At 50.3% G+C, this 23,428-nt stretch overlaps 1 protein-coding gene across 1 annotated transcript in view; it reads left to right on the forward strand.

Annotated features, from left to right (window-relative positions):
* Positions 1 to 365: 365 nt before the first annotated feature.
* Positions 366 to 23,428, forward strand: part of PRMT8 (protein arginine methyltransferase 8) — a 69,255-nt gene continuing 46,192 nt past the window's right edge. The window contains exon 1 of the mRNA XM_040978998.1: positions 366 to 475. Within this exon, the coding sequence (XP_040834932.1) occupies positions 401 to 475 (75 nt within the window). The 5' untranslated portion in view covers positions 366 to 400. The remainder of the gene's footprint in view (positions 476 to 23,428) is intronic.

Genomic DNA, 23,428 nt, shown 5'->3' on the forward strand with positions numbered 1-23,428 from the left:
CAGCCGGCGAGAGGAGCGGAGAGGCGCCGTGGCCGCCTGCCGCTTTGCCGCCGCCGCCACCACCGCCGCGCAGCCCTCGGGGCTTCCTCCCGCCTGCCCGGCCCGCAGCGCGGGTGGAGAGGGGCGGGGAGGGGGGTCGCGGTGCGCAAGAAGTACTGGAAAACTGTGCGAAGGAATCCGAAGCAGATGAGAAGGGAGGGAAATAAAGTGGAGCCTGCAGGACGGCCTCGCCCGCGGCGGATCGTTGCTGCCGGCGCCCGCACCGGGGCTCGGCGGGGTCGTCTCTCTCCTCGCTCGCTCGCCCTCTCGCCCCTCCACCCTACGGCTCTCTCTTTTAAAGCGACACCAGCTCTCTCCCTTCCTTTACTATCTCTGTACCACCTAACCGTGGCCGGCTCTTATGGGCATGAAACACTCCTCCCGCTGTCTGCTCCTAAGGAGGAAGATGGCGGAGAACGCCGCCGAAAACCCCGAGGTAAGCGGGCGCGAGCGCGGGCCTAAGGCGACCCCGCCGCCCACCCGGACCCCGCTGCCCACGCGGGACCCGCCGCCCACCCGCACCCCGCGCCGCCTCCACCGCCGCGCTGCACCTGGTGCCAAACTTTGCCGGCTGCACCCGGCTTGCAGCTGCCGGCCGATCGTGTATGTGTGTGTATGTGTGTGTGTCTGTGCGTGTTGGGGGTGGGGGACAGCAGTGCATGGCTCCGCTCCCCTCCTTCTTGAAAATGCAAAAGAGTCGCTCTCACCCCATCACCCTCTCCTGCCACTGCTGCTCCCCGTCCCCTTCCCCCAAGTTCCGAACCCCGGGCAACCGCACGTTCCCCAGCCCTCTCTTCTGGGCTCCTCTAGGGCTCCGGGCTTGCTGGCTTCATGGTGAGCTGGGGCGGGTGACCCTGGGGTCAAGGCCATTTCCCCCTTCCTTGGCACCCTGACCATCTCAGGCCGAGCTGCCAGGAGCTCTAGTCCCTTCTTCCAGCTCTCGGTCCCCTCCAGCAGCATCGCGGAGGGCTCCCGGCTGCAGGGGGCGCGGGGGAGGGGAGCCGAGGCGCTGCCAGGACTTGGGCACCTTCCTCTGCTTCCCTCTCCACTCCCCTCCCAGCCCAGCCCCGGAGCGGGTCGCGGAGAGGTGTGCCAGCCCAGGCTGTTGGAGCCGCCTCGGGGGGCGCAGGGTCCCGGGAAGGGCGGGCCGGCCGCGGCCACCTTCAGCACCAAGGCCAGCGACCGGCCGCTCCTGCCGCAGCGGAGCCTGCGCGAGCGGTGGGGGCTGCGCGCCCGTGGCGAGCGGTGCGGCTGCAGCCGCCTGTCCCGCACGCCGCAGCTTCGCCCAGGGTTGCTTGGGGGGACTCGGCCAAGTGTTCTTTGGGGTTCCCTCCCCACCCCCAACCAGCCTTCGATCGCCCATCGTTTGCTCTGCTCTGGAGTCGGCCCTGGGCCTCAAAAGAGAGCCCTGTCCGGGCACTGCCTCCGTCCCAAGCATCCCCTAGCCTCGCCCTGACCCCTACCCCAACCTCCCTTTTGTCGTTAGAACAGACAGAGTCTTGCATGGGTTCTGGGCACCTGTAGTTAGGAAGGGGCTCCTCGTGGACAGCCCCCTTACCTTCCTGGAGAAACGGTGTGCCCAGGTGGGGGCGGAGTGGGCTACGTGGGACCAGCCCTGAGGCGGTGGCAGGGAAAAGACACGGAGCAAACCTCGGGGCTCTGTTAATAGCCGGGTGTCTTAGTGGGGCTGCTGCAAGCCTCACATATGGTTACCCATATGCAGCGTGGGGCGGGATGGGGGTGTGGCGCGGGGATCAGCCGGTCGATCTCCCCGGAATGCAGAAAAGTGCAGAGACCCTGGCCCGGGCTTCTGTTCTCGCGGTCTCAACTCTGCAGCTAACCCTTACCCCTAAGCGACCACAAGCAGCATGCAGCTGCCAACTGTCTCTTTCCAAACAAGAACGCCCCAGGGGCTTGGAAGAAGCGTGGTGTTGCTGCTGGTGGTGAGGGGCATCCAGTGGCTAACGCCTCCCCTAGAGTTAGGGCAAAGCCAAGGTGCTGGCGGTCTCCCGGGCGCTTCCTCGTCCCCACCCCCAACCCCCACCCGAGAGCGGACACCCCAGCAGGATGTGTAGCGGGTGCCAGGCGCCTGGCCTCCAAGCAGAGTCAGCCTTGCAGGTCCCTCCCCCGTGCCCTCTTACTGCCCCACCCCCACCCCACTGCCCCTCGGCCCACCCGCCCAAGAGGTTTCTAAAAATAGCTCTGAAGCTCAAGGCCGTGTGTCTGCAAAGTGTGGAGAGAGCCAGCACGTAGCAGTCCCTGCAGCCAGGTGGCTGGAGCGCAGGGGAGCTGGAAGGCGCTTCCTCCTTCTCCTCCCCCCCCTCCACTAACTCCCCCACCTCGCCGCCTCTTCACCCCATCCCACGCCACGCGTGATGGGTTTTTCAAACAAAAGTTTTCGCAGGTGCCTAAGGCGGGTCAAGCGGCAGGTGCAGAGCGGTGCCAGGTTCCGCAGCGGCCGTGGCTGCGCCCCGCACCTCGGCGAGGGTTAGAGGAGAGCAGAGCTACGCGCGCCAGGCTATTTTTACTTGCATCCCCCGCCGCTCCGCGCTCCCGCTTCCCAGCAGCCGCGCTTGCCAGCGCCGCTCAAGGCATCAATGAAAACAGCAGTAGAGGCGGTCGAGAAAAAAAAAAATCCACGCGGCGTGCGGGGGCACAGAGGCAACGAGGCCGGGGGAAGGGCGTGGGGGAGCAAGAAAATGGGCCCAGCTGGAGCGCCTGGGAGGGGCGTGAGGAGGGGGTGGGTGTTGGAGTTTGCTTCTTAGCAACCTCCTTGGAGAAATGGTGTAACCCAGACTGGGTCAAACCCGCATCGCGATGAGGCACTCAGGCAGCGTGACTATCTCCTTTGGTCTTTCTCCAGGAACTGGCTGTTTTCTTGGAATAAGCCAGGACTGGAGCCGGCACTTCCAAAAGTGGGGTGCTGTGGGTTTGCCTGCGCCTCTGTTGCTGGGTAAGGCCATTGTTCTTGGTTCAGTACTGATCCAGCCCCAGGAACACAGTGGCCCAAGAGCCCACCGTGTGCCCATCTGATGGACACCTCTCCTTGCCTTTTTCTGCTGTGCTTCTGTTTCCATTCAAGCTCTTGCTTTCATTTCCCTGGCACAGTAGCCCCGATTGGTAAGAAAAGGTTGGTTAATTTCTTATCCTCATTCCATAGATGAGGGCATGGAGGCACTGAGCGAGGTCAGGCAATTTCTAGAAATCCCCACTTGGGTATGTCAGCCTGGGAACACAGATGGCCCTGAGAACTGGTCTTTGCCCTATACTTGCCATTTTGAGAAAGATGCCATGTGTGAATGAGAGGAGATGAGAGGTGGAAGGATGGACAGATGCTAGGAGGAGGCAGGCAAGGTGGCTGGAGAAAAGTGTTCTTTCAGGAGGTGAGGCTGGAGGTGGGGAGATGCTGGAGTAGATATGCTTCCTACATGACCAAGAGCCTGGGGCCTTGAGGGCACATGGCTGGTGGTGCTGCTGGCACTGGGTGACCCTGGTGCCCTTGTTAACCGTGCCCACCTTGGTTCACTCTTTTGTGAACCAGAGCTGTCTCTTTTTATGGTTGACGGTCAGCGTGGGATGTGAGGAGATGCTCTATGGCACACATGAAGCAGGTGCTTGCTCCTTCTCTCTCCAATGTGCTGCTCTTCCTCCATCATGGCCCTCACCAGTCCCTGTCCACCTCCGCCCTAACTCCCTGCTTCTAGATGTGTTGGTCAGCATCTGAACACTGTCACAAATCCCCCCCAAAGAAGTCAGTGGAGTGGGGCAGGAAGGAGGCTCACACAGGCTCATAGTCCGAGATCCGGTGGCCATGCTGGTTGGGTGTGTGGTGAGGCTAGATGATGGTGGAGGTGGAGCATGTGTGTGAAAGGAGAGAGATATAGATATAGATATAGATATAGATATAGATATAGATATAGATATAGATATAGATATAGATAGGAGAGAAGGCTGAACATAGCTGTTATATACAACCCTCTCCCAAGAATGCTTTCTTTTTGATTTAAAGATTTATTTTATTAGAGAGGCAGATTTACAGGAACAAGGAGAGACAGAAAAATCTTTTTTCTGCTGGTTCACTTTCCAAATGGCTACAATGGCCAGAGCTCAGCTAATCTGAAGCCAGGAATCAGGAGCTTCTGGGTCTCCCACATGCACGCAGGGTCCCAAGCCTTCGGGCCATCCTCTGTTGCTTTCCCAGGCCACAAACAGGGAGCTGGATGGAAAGTGGAGCAACTGGGACACGAACTGCTGCCTATATGGGATGCCAGTGCTTGAAAGTAGAGGATTAGCCTATGGAGCCACTTTTTGAGGACATACCCCTGATGAGCTAAGGGCCTCCCTTAAGCCTAACTCTTAGATACCTGCAATTACATCCTCCCAGCTCAGCCTTGGGATTCAACTGCATGAGGTCAGAACTATATGCTCCTCAAGCCACAGCACCAGGCATCCTGAAAAGCCTTTTCCAGTGCCCATAACTCCCCCTACCCTGCATCATCCTCTTCTTCAGGCCCATGGCTTGTATTTTTGATCTTTTGCTCTCTGCCCTTATGAATACTCCAATGCCTGCTCTGCGGGTCCTCATCTCTGATCCAGTCCCAACAACCACGGCTTGCCTGGCCCAGCCTCAGCCATTATGGGCATTTGGTGGTAGTGGTGAGGCCAAAGCAGTTGTGTAGTGGTGAACAAACATCAGATGGGAACTCTGTCAGATTCCCAAATAAATACACATTCTTACAATGAAGGCTGATGTGGTGGTGCACCAAGTTAAAACGCTCTTTGTGCTGCCAGTATCCAGTATCAAGAATGCTGGTTCAAGTCCTGGCTGCAACACTTCTGATCCAGCTCCCTGCTAATGGGCCTCAGAAAGCAGTGGAGGATGGCCTAAGTGCTTGGGGTCATGCTATTCCCATGAGAAACCAGAGTAGGATTTCTGGTTCTTGGTTTTGGCCTGGCTGAGTTCTGGCTGGTGTGGGTACTTGGAGAGTGAATCAGTGGATGGAAGATCTCTCTCTCTCTGTCTGTCTCTCTCTGTCACTCTGCCTTTCAAATAAACAATCTTTTTTAAACAGGAAATGAAAACTGTAAAGTCACCTTTCTATTTTTGGGCTGTACTAGGCAGACTCACCCTCTTTACTGGTTTTTGTTCCAAGTGATCGTAGCATTAGCTTTCTAACAGTAACAGTTAAGAGAGGAGTGCTTGAAATTAGCCTCTCCTGCATTAGGCTGTCATTGCATCCTTCTCACACCCAAGGTCTATACTTCTTTCACATGTCATTAGCATTTTTTCAAGCACAACTGTTTTTTCCCCCTTAGAACTGCAATGGTAACCCATAAATAAAGATATCTTTCTAAAGTCTAATTTTATAAGTGCAAACAGCTTGATGTGCACATTTTTTTTTCATGAAGTCATAGAATTTTAGAGTGGCAGAGAAATGCAAACCCATTTAAGCACAGCGATGGGGACACCTGCCATCTGTCACAGGCCTCTTCAGTACTGGTGTGGACACCTTGCCTATTCCTTAGGCTGATGCATTTATACTTTCCTTAAGCAAACACATCTGATGCAGTGCTTGTGTTGCTCCATGCTAATGTTCTGGTGTATCCTCCTGATTTTTGCTAATCGAAACCAGGGTTAGATCTAGGAGTGAACCAGGGTTTCTCTATGTAAGATCTAGGGGTGGTACGTAAGGAGAGTGGGCTCTTTCAAACTGCGCTCACAATGCTCACTTTACTATTTATTTCTATTTATTCCATCATTTATAACATTGGGAGTTATGTTTTAATCCTTGGTTAGGTCAAGAAAGTGAAGTGTAAATAGTTGGGGTTCCTGGACTAAGATTCTACAGCTAGTAAGTGAAGGTGCTAAGAAGGAAGCCCTGGTTTTGTAGCTGTCGCGCCCCATGCTTTTTCCAGTCCAGTAGTCAGTGAAGGCTTGAAAGAGGCCAGAATAGAAACTTGAAATATGAGGGTATTTCAGGAAGTTTGTGAAAAAATAGAATCAGAAGATGAGTTTATTTTGGTGTAAAAACTGTGTGAACTCTGCATAACAGGGGGTTCAGAAGTTCACAGTAAAAACAAGCTTATCTTTCATTCTGCTTTCTGTAAACTTTTTGTAGTGTCCATGTATGAAGAGGGTTAAGGGGAGGGGAAGAACGTGCAGTAGGTTGGGAGACACCTAGGAAGGCACCGTCAGTCAGCCTTGCCATTCTCTACACCTTCGCTTATGGCTTCCATTACGATCTTGCCATGGTCAGGTTCACAGCCCTCCTGCTATGCTGTGTGACAGAGACTCGGTGAGACCTGGCCTAACTCATGCAGGGACAGCTATGACTCCATTCCCCCTTACTCAACTGAGACGTCCCAATGACTGAGGTCCTGGTTGATGGATCAGGAATACGCCCCATGTCTAAGTAAGTCTTTGTCTTTGGCTGCTGGATGCCTGGCTGTTGCCATGAAGCCTGGACTCGTCTCCAGCTTCTTTACTGGGATGAAATGAGCACAGAAGGCTTCAGGAGACAAACTCCCAAATTCAAGTTTGTCTTGAAAGTTTAACCACCTGCACCATCTTCCTAGGATTGTTGTGACAAAAAACCAGGAGCAGAGTGGTTTAAAGCAGCAACAGTGATTTATTCCTCCAGCGTTCTTCAAGGGAGAAATCTGAAATCCAGGTGTTGGCAGGTTGGTTCCTTCTGGAGATTCTAGGGGAAAGAAAAAAAGTCTGTTCCTTGCCTTTCTCCTAGCTCTCAGTTGTTGTCAGTTGTCCTGGGTGTCCCTTGGCATGCAGATTCCATCCTTCCGGCCTCTGTCTCCATCATCATGTGGCATTCTCCCGTGTGCATCTTTCTTTTTTACTTTTAAAAGTACACCACTCACAAAAGTTCATCTGTTTCTCTTCTGCTTCCTATAACGGCACCAGTCATAACAGCTACCCTAACTGCAGTTTGGCCTCATCTGAAGTTGATGTCTGCAATGGCCTCATTTCTAAATAAGGTCATGTTTGCAGGCATGAGGGGTTAGGACTTGAACGTGTCTTTTCAAAAGAACACCGTTTAGTTTCCAGTGTCTCCCATTGTATGTCTGACATGTCGTGGACTGATGCATGACTGGACGGTGTACAACAGTAAGGCACAGGAGAGTTGCAAAGTCCATCACTACATCACCATAGACCTCTTCTCCCTTAATCTCCTTCCTCCTGGCTCCTCAAGGACTGTGGCACAGCCTTTGCCTTGAACAGTAGGGACTTCTCTTTCATCCATACCTCCAGTCTCCAGCTCGCCCCACCTTTTTCCCTGACACCAGCTTCCATGCCACCTGGAGACTGAGGAAGAAGCTGGTTAACTTCCACACTTGGGAAGGGGACCCGCTGGACATGTAGAACCTCCATGATTAGATTCGTTGCCTTTCTGGGAGGGATTTGCTACACAGTTTCCAGATGAACTGTTTTTGAAGTAGCATTGTGGGTCTGTTCATAGCTTATTGGAAGGGTTAGTCCGAGAGGTAGGGAGACAGTGAAACTTTTGGCTCCTTCCCAACCATCCAACCCACTTGGCTGGTGGTAGTTTTGTGTGGTGTGTTAAGAGGGCATGTGGTTTTTTTTTTTGTTTGTTTTAAAGGTTGATTTGTTTTTATTGGAAAGGCAGATCTACAAAGAGAAGGACAGACAGACAGAAAGATTTTTTTTTTCATCTACTCCACAAGTTACTGCAATGGTTGGAGATGAGCCGATCTGACGCCAGGAGCCAGGATCCTCCTCTGAGTCTCCCATGCAGGTGCAGGGTCCCAAGGCTTTGGGCCATTCTCCACTACTTTCCCAGGCCACATGCAGGAGCTGGATGAGAAGTGGATCAGCTGAAACACAAACAGGTGCCCATATGAGATCCTGACTTCTGAAGAGGGAGGATTAACCAACTGAGCCATTGCACGGGGCCTGCTGTGTTGGATTTTTACCTCAGCTGTTTTAATTATGAGATTGCACAAGTCACTTGAGTTATCTGTGTTTGGGTCTCACTGTCCAGGACATGGACAACAGCACTTTATCTGATAGGGTTTTTGTGTAGATGAAATGAGTTACTGCACATCAGGCAGGTGTCTGGCACCTGTCAGTGCCCCAGAAGGATTAGCTGTTTTAGTCATCTGAATCTGCCTGGTGATGTCCAGAAGGAGAAACAGAGAAATAAAGGATATTGTCATTGGCAGAACAAAGTTGGCACTGGCTGAGGGGGGAGCCAAGCTGCGCCAGGGAGGCCACTGGCGCTCAGGCGAACCAGCTAAGACCAGGATGGGCCATTGGTTCTGCTGGGTTCCAGTGCAATGTGCTGCAGCTGGAACAGAGATTTCTGATACCCTCATGCTGATCTACCTACTCACATCTCACGCTCTGCTTTGAGATCCAGAAAGAAGGTGGTGGGCCGTAACTGTGAGCCCACAGAGTCCCAACCAATGTGAGGGTGATGCAGGCAGAAGAGGGCAGTCATTGGAGGGCAGACTTCCTGACGGAGGCTTCCTGTGTCCTTCCCAAGCTTTGCTCCTGGGAAGAGTGCCATTCCTTCCCACTGGGCACTGCGTGGAGAGGGCAACTTTCGCCCCAACAGTCCTGCTGACAATGACCAAGGCACGGCAGTGAGGGAGGGATAGGGAGCCTGAGCCAGAGCAAAACAGGACATAAGCCCAGGTTCACACAAACAGGATGCTTAATGACCTGGTTATACTCCTTGTCCCTTTGGTCACAAATCCCTTAGACTGTGCACTGATTGTATGTGTATATATGGCCTGGCAGTGGTACAACCAAGAGCAAATTGGGCTAATGCTAGCCATAAAAGGAAGGACTATTAGGCGATTTTCCAATTAGGACTCCATTTGTCACTCTATGACTTGTGCAAGATAATCTCTTGGCTGAAGTGAAATAACTGGTGGCCTTTCAAGGCTGGGCAGCTCAGACAATGAAAGGCTGTAATTCCCCCAGTCTTGTTACATTCAAGGATTTCATCTCTCCCTGACAATTATGACTGCAATTCTCTAAGGAGACCTAAGCAGGAAATTCCACAGGTAAGTGTGGCCCACAGGAAAAACAGAGCATCACTTCAACATTTTGTTAAAGCCTCTATTTTATATGAAAGACGGAGATCTTCCACCTACCAGTTTAATGCCCCAGTGCCCACAGCAGTCAGGGCTGGGCTGGGCTAGGCCAAAACCAGGTTTCCCATGTGGTTAACAGGAAACTAACTACTTCAGCAGTCACTGCTATCTCTCAGGGTGTGCATTAGCAGAAAACAGGAATCAAGAGCCAAGCCAGGATGTGAACCCAGGCATTCCAATATGGGATGCAAGCAACTCCACATGGCATCCTAACTTCTAGGTTAATCATTGATTGTGTAACTTGGAAGCTGTGGTATTGCTCAGGGATGGGTATTGGGTCATCTTCTCTTTCTTTGGGTCATCTCACCCATGCTCTGGGCTTCATTTTGGGCTTAAACCATTCATGAGAACCTCAGCTAGTACTGGATAACATAGCGCAAGCAAAGAACCAAGAGCCAGAACCTGTGGTACTGACTCTGCTTGCCTTAGGACCCATTTGCAGAATAAATGAGATGGTTGGCTTTGCTTCTTATATGAATGGAGACAGTGGACACAGGGACACCTTTAACAATATGGGAGGTACTGGTGTACAAATTTCAAACGCTGTCGTGAGGAGCCTGGTATAAATGCTTACCAGGGTATTTTTCGCTTGTCTCCCCACATTGAGCTATCCATTGTCGCCTTCCATCTGGCTTCCTTTTGCAGACAAAGACCACGGGTGTTAAATTTATGCTGTTAAATGTGGTGAGACAATTTCCACCTCATAGGTAGCAAATGGCACACAGAGAGAATGGAGGTTTTAGGAGATGCCAATAGGTGCTGTCACTTTGAGCCTCAGCACAGCGGGGAGTTGGACTAGGCTGGGGTCCTGACTTGAACGGTGGATGTTAGGGGTAAGCAGCTTACAGGTAATCACTTGGCAAGAAGAAGCTTTCCTTCAGAGGCCTCTGCTTTTTCCTCTGCTCTCCAGCTGTTGGCTCAGTGTTCTCTTCCTCTCTCATTCCTGGGCATAGGCTTTTGTGGTCCCCACAGCAATACTTTTTTTTTTTTTTTAGTGATTTATTTTTATTTGAAAGTCAGAATTACAACAGAGAGAGGAGTGAGGGGTAGAGAAAGATGCTCCATCCACTGGCCAACTTCCCACATAGTCACAATGGCCAAAGCTAGGCTGGTCTGAAGCCAGGAGCCAGGCAGTCATGCAGGTGCAGTGGCCCAAGTACCTGGACCGTCCTCCACTGCCTTGCTAGGTGTACTACCAAGGAGCTAGATTGGAAGTGAAACAGCCAGGACAAAACCCAAACAGGCACCCGCATGGGATGCTGGCTTCACAGGCAGTGGCTCTACCCACTATGCTGTGGTGCTGGTCCCATCTTGATTTGTTTTAAAGCATTTACCTGAACAAGAGAAGGCAAGGGTGTTTTCATATGCTGGCTCACTCCTCAAAGGCATGTATCTCCCACATGAGTAGGAGGAATTCAATCCAGGCCTCCAGCATGGGTAACAGGAACTCAATCACTTGAGTATTCACTGGAAGCTGGAGTGAGAAGATGGCTATGGGTAGTCAGCCCATGCACCTGATGTGGGATACGGCCATATTAACCATTAGACCAAACACCTGTTTACTGTAGCTGTGCAGTTTTTCAGGGCAGGCGAGATTAGGCAGGACAGGTTTTTTGGATGGTACTTCCAGTTTTTGTGAGTTTGGATGTTGACAGAGAGTTCAGTCTCAGGGTTGCACTTGACCGGGCAAATGATGCATCACTTTCCAGCAGTGTCAACAATCTAGCCTGTTCTGAATATGAAAAGGAATGAGGGAAGAAGAAAGGAAAGACTTCACATTGTTTGGGCTATTCTTCTTTGCTTTCCTGTATGCAGGGATGCACCACAATTTCTATAGTGTTGGGACCTGGCTCATCTCCCAGGATGTAGGCCCGAGCCAAGATATTGTACTCCATTGGGTACCATGGTTGGGGCTGGCAGCCAAGTTTCACACTGGAGTTTGAGTGATGATTCTGTGGCCATCTCTGCAATTACCCTCCTCTGGCATGGCTCTGGCCACCAGCCGTAGAGACCCCTTTGTGACTCATTTCAATGACTCTCCTAGGACTCATCCTACAGGGCCCATCAACGGTACCAGATAGCACAGCTGGATGCATTTGGCTTGATATCCTCTGCTCTTGGGGCCTTGAAGCCCCTCTCCCTCTTGTTTCTCCCATGTCCATGGCTATTCCCTCTCTAACTCCCTTGTGGGTTCTTTGCCCAATGATGCTTCCTCCAGCTTATGTCCCTAGGTAATCTCTTCATCTCCCATGCCTCCAAATGTTCAGACTCGCTCTTCTGGCTGGATCGCTCTTCCTGAGTGTTCCGCAGGGACTTGACAATTCAGCATGACTCCAGAGAAGCTCTTCTCTTTCATCCTCCCACTGTTTCCATCCTTGTGTGCCTGTCCACATGAGGGACACAGTTCTTCTCCCCATACAGAAATCAGGAATCAAAGTCCTGTTGCTTCTCTTTTCATGGCACTGTTAACTTCCTTCTCTTTATTCACACCATCTCAGACTATACACACTGCAACTGGCTTCCCAGTTAGTGTTCTTGGTCTTTCCTGTTTGTTTTGTACACTGGAGCCCAAAGCCTGGGCTCAGAATGGGTTCAGTGGATGTGTGATCAAAGGAATAAATGAATGAATGGGCTATGTGGGCAGAGATGGCTTGCTCAGAGATGAGTGTCCCTTCAGGGAATGCTATGCTGTATCTTATTTGGCCAGAGAGGAAATGCTTGGGTGCTCAATAATTTTAAGATGGAGTTCATGGGATTCTGGAGAATCAAGGATCACAGCGCAGGCTCAGCAGCTTCCCAGCAACAGGTCTCTTCTGGGACTAATGCTCGTCCCTGTGAGCCCTGCAGGTCCTGCACCAGTGAGCTGAAAGTTCTCTGTTTACTAAGCAGCCTTCTCCCTAGGGAGAAGGGCCGAGAATAAGGAATTCTGGAAGCCTTTTTGTAGAACTCTGACGTCTGCTTCAAATCGAGTATGTATCTGCTGAAGAGACATACATCTCTGCTGTAAGCTTGCTTTTCTCTCTTGGCATCAGTGGGGATTTTACATTGAGATTGAGACACTGGCTGGGCAGCTCCCAGGAAGTCTCTTAAACCCATTGGGTCTACTGAGTAGCATCTTTCTGGAAGAGTAGCATCTTTCTGGTCCTGTGTGGATTTCCTTCACATGCAATCTTTTCTATCCATGGGGAGCTCCCAGCCTTGTCCCCCATGTTCCACTACACCTGAGTCTTTATAGAAAGACCCCGTTGCACTTCTGTCCTTTTCCCATTGTCTGTTCCCTTCAAGGATCTGCAGATCAGAGCGAAGATGTGAGGAAGAAGAACATCCAAGGTCCCCAGTCTTCAAAAATGACCCAGATGATATCTTTTAAATCACAAGCAGTCCTCCGAGGAGATACTAATAATGTCCTCTACCTTGTGAGGGAGGAATCTGAGTGTGACAGGTTCGGTGGGTTCCCCAAGATCAAAGGGCTGGCTGCTAACATGAGTGGCCCTAGTCTACTGCCCCAAGCTGCACCTGCCCCCAGCCTGGTCCTATGGTCAGTCACAGCAGCATCATTCAAGAGCTTGTTGGGAGTACAGATTTATAGCACATCCCAGATCTGCTGCATCAGAAACTCTGGAGCTGGGGCCCACAGTGTTTGCTCCCAGTGATTTGGCTAGCAGGGAAACTGCCACTCCCATGTCATGGTAATACAAGCATGTTACTCCAGGGACTTCACAGACTGTACCCAGACAGCCTTAGTGCAGTTGAAGTAACAACACAGATTTGCTTCTCCAGCCTGCCCTGGGCAATAGGTTGGCTGGAGGACCCGTGCCTTGCCTTTGGCTTTGAGCATGACCAGCCAGAAACCCATGTTTTTCACCTGCTCAGAACAGTGTTGCTGTTTCCTTGGCCCTGTTATGTCGCTGATCTCAATTGTCTGGGCCTCTATAGCCTAGCTGTGAACAGAGTTGTAACAATAATAAGAGGATGGATGTTTCAGCTGGGCCTTGTAAAGACCAACATTTAAAAATTTGATGGAAAGACAGCAGCATGACACATTGGGCACCCTCTAGAAGGGGGCACTCTGATGACCACATCTGCCCTGCTGCCTACCCTCCCCAACCCCGTGTTGTCATTACTCACCCTGGCTCACATTCACCTTCTACTTGGTGGAGCCTGGCCTCTGTAGTGAACCCAGTGCTTTTGTCTTTTTATTTAGGAATTCAAGGCCAGAGAGGGCGAGGGTTGGCTCAGGGACATATGATGACTTAATGGCAAACCCGGAACTGGACTAACTAATGAACTTCCGAATCCAAATGTGGGCCTTTTCTCATCATGTGGTCCTTCATCTGAAGCTGAGGGTCTTGGCTTGCCTCACTGCAAACGGCAAGATGGTCAAGAGAATTTAGAGCAGAATCTCATGGAGCCTGCATCGAATGATTTGACAGGAATATGCCCTCTTCAGAGATTCTTTCCCTGGGGCTACTTATACTCCACGACCCTGACTGTGGCATGGCCTCTCATGAACTCGAAATCAAATTTGGGAAGTTTGGGTTGCTGCTGTAGTGCAGTGGGTAAGCTGCTACTTCTGATGCCGGTCTCCTGTCAGTTTGAGTCACAGCTGGCCAGCTTTCTACCAGTGTGTCTGAGAAGATGGCCCAAGTAGTCGGACCCCTGCCAACCATGTAGGAGACCAGAGTGGAGTTCCCGGCTCCTGGTTTTAGCCTGGCTCATCAGAGGCTGTTGTGATCATTTGGGCAGTGAACTAGCAGATGGAAGATAGCTTTCTTTCTCTCTGTGTTACTCTGCCTAAGAAGTGAGTGTATTTAATAAGTCTTAAAAAATCTATATGTATTTATGGGAGGCAGTTTCCCTCAGGCTGGCATCTGGATTCCTTTCATTTTTTTAACTCCATGACCTTGAACCAATTACTTACTTTGTAGGGGCCCTGCTTTCCTTGTTTATACTGCTGGATCATATATAATTTCTCCAGAAAATTACTGTGAAGGTCACATGAAGGAACAGGGAAAATGAACTTGGCTCGCGGCCACAGTGGTGGCTATTTTGTTTGCAATGGTCATTGTCGAATTGGTTCACCAAAGGGTGAATTCTGAAAGGCAGAACTGCTTTGCATGCTAATGTGAAGCCTGGAGAGAGGAACAGACAGGTCTTGGTCATGGGAAACAGGAGGGAAATGACTTCTTCGCTTCGAGGAAACATTTCCTCAGTCCTGTCCAGAGTCAATGCTGACAGTGTGGAAGCACTGCATTCTGTTACTTGCAGACCCCAGGGACCAAAGGGGAAGCCACGTGCACAGTCTCTGAATCTTCGGCATGGCTGATTGTCCATCCATCCACCTGCTCCACTGAGTCAGTCAGTCATTCCTTCCACATTCACAGAGAATGGACACTCTGTATGTTGGCCCACGACACACACTTGGCTAAGTCCAGGGAATGTCATCAAAAAACAAGCCGGGCTTCTAAGAGGGGGCAGCTTTCATTGAGTAATTAGGCAGGGAGCCTGAAGTTGTAGGGGTTTGGGAAGGTCATAGGAGGGGTTCTGGGGGTGGGGTGAGCAGACCTCCAGGAGAAAAAAAAGCTTTTTTTTTTTTTTTTTAAAAAAGGCTTTTAAGCCTTCACAATTTACTAAGAAATTGTTCACAAAGGGCAGCGACAAAGCCAGCCACCCTAAAGCCTGAAAGCCCTTTTCCCCTTCCTATCCTTCCTCCCTCCCTCTTCTCTCCTGTTTTCTTTCCTTCCCTCCCTCTGTCTTCCTTCCTAAAAAACCTTTATTTCAATGTTTGTACATTTGCTTGAAAAGCAGGGAGAGAAAGAGAGAGGCAGAGAGAGAGAGAGAGAGATGAAGTGAGACATTTGTTGGGTCACTCTTCAAATGCCTTTTGGGTCAGGCTGAAGCCCAAAACTTTACCTGTGTCTCCTGCAAGGGTTGGCAGGGCCCATCTTGGGCTGCTTTTCCAGACACATTGTTGGGAAGCTGGGTCACCAGCAGAGCAGCTGGGAAGTGTACCCAACTCTCTGGTGTGGGATGTGGCCATTTTTAGTTACGGTATTGAGCCCTAATGCAAGCCCTGCCTTCAGATTTCAGATCACATTAATACCATACAGTCCCTACACGCCCGCTTTTTAAGTACAGAGACAAATTCAGGTTCTTCTCAGATATTCTAATGGTCATGGGGGAGAGAGAATCTTCTGACACTCTGATGGAGGCCAGAGCTATGGTAGTTCCCAAAGGGGAAAGCTCACACTATCTCAGAAGAGATCTTGACATCCTCAGGTGAACCCCGCCTTTGGTAGGTAACGGATTTGGAAAAGCACTCAACACTTGTGATTCCTTGGAGGTGTGCTTTGCTGGAAATGGCAGATTTTATATTCTGGAACTGGGCTCTTGTCTAGGGTGCCTGACTTGCAGGTACAAAGTGATGGAAGGAGACTTGACCTAGGGTCATACAAGTGTTGCTGGACAGGTGGATGAGACAGAGGGCAGCTGTTAACTGCAGGCAGGGGAGCAGCAGGTGCAGAGACAGGATAGGTGCAGGCTTGGTACGAGAAGAGCAGGAGCCCTTGAGCAGCACTGGAAGCAGGAAAGCATGGCATGGAGTGGGGGTGCTTTTCTACTGCGCTGATGAAATTGGACTTGTATCTGTCAGGATTCTGGGAACTTCGGCTTGTGTATTGGCCTTCTGGATCAAGTGTCTGCCAACAGCCAGCTTTTCTGGGCTCTGGAGTATCTTAGCTTAGAGATAAAAGCAAGGCCATACACAGAGGGAGAATCTTAGGGTAGCATAGGCTGGAGCCAGTGTCCAGCATCTGGCTTGGGTGTTGAGGAGACAGTTTTCCTCTCCACGTGCTTTGGAGACACCATGGGGGTAGAACATGGATCTCGAGGAGTGAGTCCCAGCTGTTCTGTTACTGTGCATCTCAATTCCATCCTTGGCATTGCCCTCCTTTTGTAGCTTATTGAGATTCATTGGTCCATTCAGTTGTTTGCTCATTCATTCCTTCCTGTAATCAATGAGTATTTACTGCCCACCCCCTCAGTGCAAGGCACAGTCTCATAAGCTGGGATGACGTTAAAATGAAGGAAGTAAGGGAATAGAGTGATGGAAACAGGCGTTTTTACAGACACAAAAGTAGGAAATGACCATTTTTGAATCAAGACCTGAGTGGAATGGGAGTGATTTGTTCAAACATAGGGGAAGTTGCTGGTGCAGGTAGCCTACGTGAGAGTTAGTTTTGGGGTGTGCTAGGGGCACATTGAAGGCCAAGGTCGCAGAGACTGGATGAGCAGGAGCTGGGTGGAGAGGTTGCATGGCCTCACAGACACACAGAGGTTGCGGGAGCTTGAAGATGGAAGTCTGGAATCCCAGGACACTGAAGGACAGCAGGTGTCCTTGAGACCTCCTTATTGCTCTTTGTAGCACAGCAAAAGCATCTACTTTTCCTAGGATTTAGGACCAGGAGCATCTTTAGGAGAATGGTCTCTGGGGTTATTTTTTCTTCTCTCTCTGGACCCCTCATCAGGAAGATGTGTTTGCTTTTTCTTTTTTTCCTGCTTTCAGGAATGAAGGGACCTGATGAGTGAGTTAATTTGACAGCTAAATGCTTAAAAGTCTTTGATTGGGGAATTCTGGACATGCTAAGAAAAGGCAGAAATGGTTCGATGCAGTAGGCCTTAAGTCCAGGGATAGCTTATTTTAATGAGTTTGAACCACCCCAAATCATAGGCTTTAGTGTTTTCTCCTTGTTCTATTAGATTTCCTTCTCCAATATTATTATTTTTTAAAAAGCATGCATAGAATAAAATGTACCACCTCAATTGTTGTTTAAGTGGATGATCTGGTGGTATATAGAAAGTAGATGGTGCTGTGCAGTGAGCACCACCCCCATCTCTTGCAAACACACTTGAATCTGTGCTTGAAGTCCCCACGTGGAAGGAATCGCAGGTGCTTAGCAAGCACGAGCCATTATTTGCCAGACATGTTCTTGTCCTGGAAATCCTGGAAGATTAGACACTTCTCAGCCAAAGCGTCAGGAGCCACTAAACCTGCTGGAGGAGTGGGGGTGTCGTGGGGACTGCAGTGATGGTTCTGTTTTCTCTTCCTTCCTGCCATCTCTCTGCTCTCTCGGGTGTGAGAGCTCTCTGATGGTGTAGTGAGAAGGAACTTCCTTCACTCTCCCCTCATGTTCTATTTATGAAGAATGATGTTGGCCCAGCTGAAGTACAAGGAAACTGTAATCAAGGCATCTCTACTGAGCCTCAGCTCTGTGCCTGACACTGAGGTGAGAACAAAGACAAGTTGGTGGGAAATAGCATTACAAGATACATTGATTTTGTGCAAAAGATTTTGAAATGCACACATGTGGGGGAGCTTCTAAAATTTGTAGAAAACTTGTATAATAAAAAAGTTGTATGGGCTAGAATTTCTCTGAAGCAATTTATTAGAAATGTATTTAAAAGGCATAGAGGGGTAGGTGTTAAGCTCTTTGGGACACCTGTTTCCCATTTTGGAACATGTGGATTTGAGTCCTACTGGCTTTGACTCCTGACTCCAGCTTTGCGCTAATGCACTCCCTGGCAGGCAGCAGATCATGTCTCCAGGAGTTGGGTCCCTGCCACTCACATGAAAGACGCGGATTGAATTCCCAGCTCCATCAGTCTTGGCCCAGTCCCAGCTGCTGCAGGCATTTGAGGAGTGAACTTGCAGAGGGAAGATTTTATCTGTTTGCCCTGCCTTTCAAAATCAGTCAATCAAAGAAGGAAGAAAGAATTTTAAATGATCAACAACAACAACAACAACAACAACAAGAGCAACAGAAAAAGGCCGAGAAAGAGAGAGAGAGGAAAACGAGAAAGCACTCCCACCTATTACCATCTGACTCCTTGCCACACTGCTATTGATTCTCTCCTGAAATGCTCACTGTGGCCAGGGTTGGCCTGAGTCAAATATAGGAGTCAGAAGCTCAAGCCTGGTGGGTGTGGCAGGGCCCAAGGACTTGAGCTGTCTCCTGCTGCCTTCCAGCACATGTGCCAGCAGGAAGCTGGAATCCAGAGATGAGCTGGGGCTTGAACTCCAGGCACTCTGATGAGGGCTCTGAGTATCCCAAGTGGTGCCTGGGCCCAGCACCCACCCCTGAACTTGTCTATTTTCATTTTTCCAGACAGTTTTTTGAAGTACCCTCATCTAAAATCTGACCACTGTTCTGAAGGAATCTAAGTGACATCTAGGATGGTTGAAATGTGCATGAGACCATTTGCTTCCCCAAACAGGAAGAAGAGGGCTGGTGGCTTTGGACCAACCAGGCTTCTGAGTAGGGTCAGAAAGAGACCTAGGGCTGGAGAAGACACCAGTTTTTTTTTTTTAATTGATGGTCTGTTCCAGAAGAGATCAACCCTCTGGTATTCAGAAAACTCAGAGGAAACAGGGCAGAACTGAAGCCTGGAGACCATGCATGGTTTGCAAGGCGCTGAGCTGGGTTCAGCCAGCAGGACTCAGCTGGAAGGGCAGCTGTGCTTGGTGTCAGCCCAGGACCCAGGGAACATCCCAAAATAGCAGCAAGGCTAGGAGTCAGATGGTAAGAACCGGAAGTCTCCAACTTTTGTAACACGCCCTAGAATTTCCTCTAAATAGCCACACAGTTGGTGCCTTGGCCGTGGCAGCAGCCCCATGGGAGAGACAGGACATACAACGCTGACTGACTGACAGAAGGGGAAACCAAAGGAAAAGTTAGACGGTTTTGTGCATGCTGCTGCCGCTGCTGCCACTGCATGCCACCAAGGGCTGTCCTTGAGCTGAGCCATGGGGGGACCCTGTTGGTGACTGCACAGTGGGATTGGTTTAAAAGCATACAGCCTGAATGACACCAGAAGGGTGCTGGCGAGACCATGCCTTCCTGCATTTTTGGCTGTAGAGGCAGCACAGGGGGACGCTGGGTGCCCAGGCACCTCCTTGAAGTTCAAGGAGAGATAGGAACTCCTGTTGCTTTGTGCGGGGACGTGGGAGGTGGAGGGTACCCAGGGAAGTGTGCCTTTTAAGCCCATTGAAGAGGAAGAGCCAGGAGCCAAGCATTCAATTAACCTGACATTTCTCGCAGCCCAAATATCTGAGGATATAAGGAGAGAATTTAATATGTGGAGGCTTGAGAGAAAAGTGACTAATAGTGGAAAACAGCCCCAGTTTATGTAAAAAAAAAAAATAGGTCAGGCCCAAAAAATCCAATAGATATATTTTTCCCCCAGCAGTTACTGATCTGAGAGACAGAGGGAGTGCTGTGTGGGTGCAATGACGTTTTGATTTGAAGCAGGCATTGCTGTGACAGCAGAAAGACAGCTGGGGACCGAGGGGAGGCACCAGGACATGGTGTGCTGTGGCCACTGCCACCCGGGAACTCCAGGCAGTGACTGAATGTTGTGATCAGCCAAGGTCATGAAGCCTGCAGGTAGCAGAGCCCATACCCAGCCCCTGCCTTTCATCATTACACTAAATTTTTTTCCAAAACCTTTGACTGTTTCTCTTCCAAGCATCCTAGGCCTGGTTCTGACATTGGGCACCCCAGGAGCACTACAGCAGGGCCAGATCGGCATCCAAGAGACCAGAGAGGAAAGGAGAGAGCAGGCACCATCTGGATATGACCTGGGCAGCTTGTTCAGTGTGAGGCTCATGGCTCTCTCATCCCTCAAGTTCTGAGCCAGGCACTCTACCCCTACCATGGTTGACAGACAGACTGGAAGACACAAGCCCTGGTGAAAATCAAAGCCCAGTTCACTTTGCTCAGAATATTAATTTTTGGATAATGTTTGCAGACATCTCAGAACAAATGGATGCCTCAGGCACAAAATCTGGTGGCGCTGGACCCCTCTCCCAGTGTCCTCTCGCAGGTCACACTTCATCTTGGCTAATCAAAGACTTGGGAACACTACAATTAGGCAATTACTTTGGCTCATCTGTCCAAACATACTTGACCATGGAACCTTTTCCTAGGAGGTTCTAGTCCATGGGGCACAATGTAGAAAAACGCAGCCAAGTCCTCAGCAGAATAGAGCTTGTATCAGAAACACCTGAAGGGGGCTGTACATGCAGATGTCTGGGACTCACCATGTCAGGTGTTCTGGTAAGGCCTAATAATTTGCATTAAAAAAAATCTAGTCCCTTCTCTGCACCGCAACCCCCGCTCCAGCTTCTAACTAGATGATGCTGGCCATCATCTTCATGCCTTCTCCAAACCCAGGTTCAGCCAAGTGTTGTGATGGGTCTCCCCGTGCCCTATGAAGGTGAGGACTAGGCGTGGTAGGTGGCAGGACCCAATGAAAGGGGCTTTCCAGAAGACAGTGTAGAGAGGGCTTAATTGGAAGGCTGTGAAATGGTGTGAGGCTGGGCTGTGCCAGGATACTAGAGGTGTGGCTAGAGATACTGAGAACAGGCAGAACCAAAGGGGTTACACTCATGGATGCTTGGCAACAGAAGTCAGGAGCTGGCCTTGTCACTCGTGTGTTGGGCTGGGAAAGTGGGCTCTAGAGTGTCTGTGCCAAAGATAACCACCTGGAGTGGGCATGAGGGTGTCTGTCAGTGAATAAACTGGTGCAAGCTCTTGGAGGCCACATGCAAGAAGATAACAACATCTATAGGACCGGGAGACCCTAGCCCTCATCCCTTGCTCCAACTCTGGGCTTCTGGCACATCGGCTAAGAAACAGAGAGCAAGGGCTACTTCCTCTGGGCAGGTGGACTTCAAGGATCCTTTACTTAGCCCGGGCATTAGGAGGTATGGAGGCAGGTGAGCAGTTCTGAGGGTGGAAAAAAGGCTGTCTTTGGTGAGATGCAGACATTGGTAATAACAGAGGTCCAAATGGCCCCTTGCTGCCCTTGCGGCTGTGTGACATTGCACCACGGGAATGCTCTTTTATGCAAACGCTAGTCCCTATGAAAAGGCAGACAGATGGTTTAGAGGCACTCCTATTCCTATTACGATCAATGGCATGGGCCACAGTTGAGATCACAGCCTTGGGCGTAAACACAGCCAAGAAGAAAGGGTGCAGAAGCTAAGGGGGGCACTGGGTGGAGGGGCTATGGATCTAGATGGCAAGTTGGGAAGGTGAGAGCAGTGGAGAAAAAATCTGGGGTGGATCCAGGGTTGGAGCTCCATTTCCTTGTGCTATCCCCAACCTGCCATCCCCTGTCCCCTACCCCTACCTTCTTCCCCACCCCAACCCTCTCCATGGGACAGATGACTCAGGTTAGAGAAATGCTCTCTTGACTTTTGGAGAACAGAACAGAATTTGGCTCCTCCCGTGGAGCCTCTCATTCTCTGGGAAAATTGCTTTCAAGCCTGGGCTGGTGCCAGTAGGAGCCATTTGTAGCCCACAGGGCTGGGGTTAGGTTAGCATCAGCTGCTTGTGGCAGGAGGCTCCGCCTTCTCTGCTCCCGCAGCCGACCTCTGCCTGTACTGTGCCCAGTCTCTGCACCCAGCTTCCTGAAGGTCTCCCCACATGACTTGCTTTTGTTCTTGGAGGCTCTACTTGCAGGTCTCACCTCAGCTTGCCTCTGTGATTCTGGACAAAATTCCTTTCCTTCTAAAGTCTCAGTTTCTCCATCTGCAATATGGAGCCTACTGACTACTCCCTTCCAAACCCAGCTCCTCAGGGAGGTACCTACCTGAGCCACCTTTGCTGAAGTCCTTTTCTTGTTTTAGTGAATGCCTGTTAATCCTCATTTTGTTCCTCCCCGCCTCCTCCCTCCCCCCCACCTCCCGCGCTCCCCGACTGAGCTTCTTGCCAGGGCCAGCTCAGCTATCCATTTTTCTGCACAAAATCTGACTTTTGATGATAGCTGCTAAGTTTAGACTGACCTGAGTCAGTTCATTGATGTTAAGAGCATGGGCTTTCCATGTCAAACACGTGTGGTTTACATGCTGGCTTTGCTACTTGCTAGCACTTTACTCTTTGAAAGTCTTCGTAGTTTTCTTGTCTGTACATTTTAGTACCTCCTTGAGTTAATCTGAGGATTCATGACGAGCTGTTTGTAAAATGTTTAGCACATTGCCTGGGGTACAGCGTCATCACCATTACCATTACCATCACCAGTCAACATCATCACCACCTTTACCATCATCATTATCATGAGCGCCATTACCATTGTCATCATCACCTGTCATTGAATGTCACCATCCTCACCATCTCATCACCATTGGCATCACTGATCAGCACCACTGATCTTCATTTTCAGATAGAGGTATGTGTGTGGCAAGGGAGATGAAAGTTGCGCTCCCTGAATCCCCACTGTGTTGGTAAAAAGCCCATCCATCCCTCAAGGAGCAGCTCAAAAAATCCCTCTCTCTACCCCTCTATCTGTTCTTAGCATTGGCTGGGGCTCTGGACCTGTTCACTCCAGCAGAATGGGAAGGCTATGAAGATCAAAAACGATTTATTGGGGAGATAAACCATGGTGGAAATGCCCCCTAGAGACAGGACATAGTGTTTAAAGAATCCTGAGCGGTGGTTGGCATAAGTAGAAAACACAGCCATAAATCCTGGCAATGGCAGGGCATACTGAGCAGATCAGGAAAGCAGACAGTATCAGCAAATAACAGTGTCCCGGGCTGGACTCTGGGAAAGGAGGAAGAATTTTAAAATCTTTAAAATCTTTTAAAAGATTTATTTATTTTGATTGGAAAGGTAGAGTTACAGAGAGAGGGAAAGACAGAAAAAGAGAAATCCATCTGTTGCTTCATTCTCCAAATGACTACAACGGCTGAAGCTGGATGGGTCTGAAGTTATGAGCCAGGAGCTGGGGGCTTCCTCTGGGTCTCCCACATGGATATGGGTACCTGAGCACTTGAACCATCCTCTGCTGCTTTCCCAGCTAGATTGGAAGTGAAACAGCCAGAACATGAACCATTGCCCACATGGGATGCTAGAACCACAGATGAAGGATTAGCATGGTAGGCCTCCGTGCTGGCTTTAGTAGGGTTCTTTCTAAGCCTTGGGATCCTATGCAGGACAGGACTGGGGGTGGTGGTACAAAAACAGCTACCAGAGAAGCCAGCAAGGCAGAGAAAACTGGACTATATCTCCAGGATGACAAGGGTACACATTCCCAATGTAGGGGGATCAAAAAGTCCCTTGGGCAGGAAGCTGGGCACAGGGAGCACATGGAGCTGTGACAGGTCCGACTCTAGGGAGACCAAAGCACAGAGGTTCAAGTCACGTAGGCTGAGCAACCAGTGTTATTCCAAGGCCTCTGATTTACTTCT

The sequence above is a fragment of the Ochotona curzoniae genome, unplaced genomic scaffold (assembly GCF_017591425.1).
Source record: "Ochotona curzoniae isolate NIBS_2020 unplaced genomic scaffold, NIBS_Ocur_1.0 contig_2927, whole genome shotgun sequence".
Classification (NCBI taxonomy): domain Eukaryota; kingdom Metazoa; phylum Chordata; class Mammalia; order Lagomorpha; family Ochotonidae; genus Ochotona; species Ochotona curzoniae.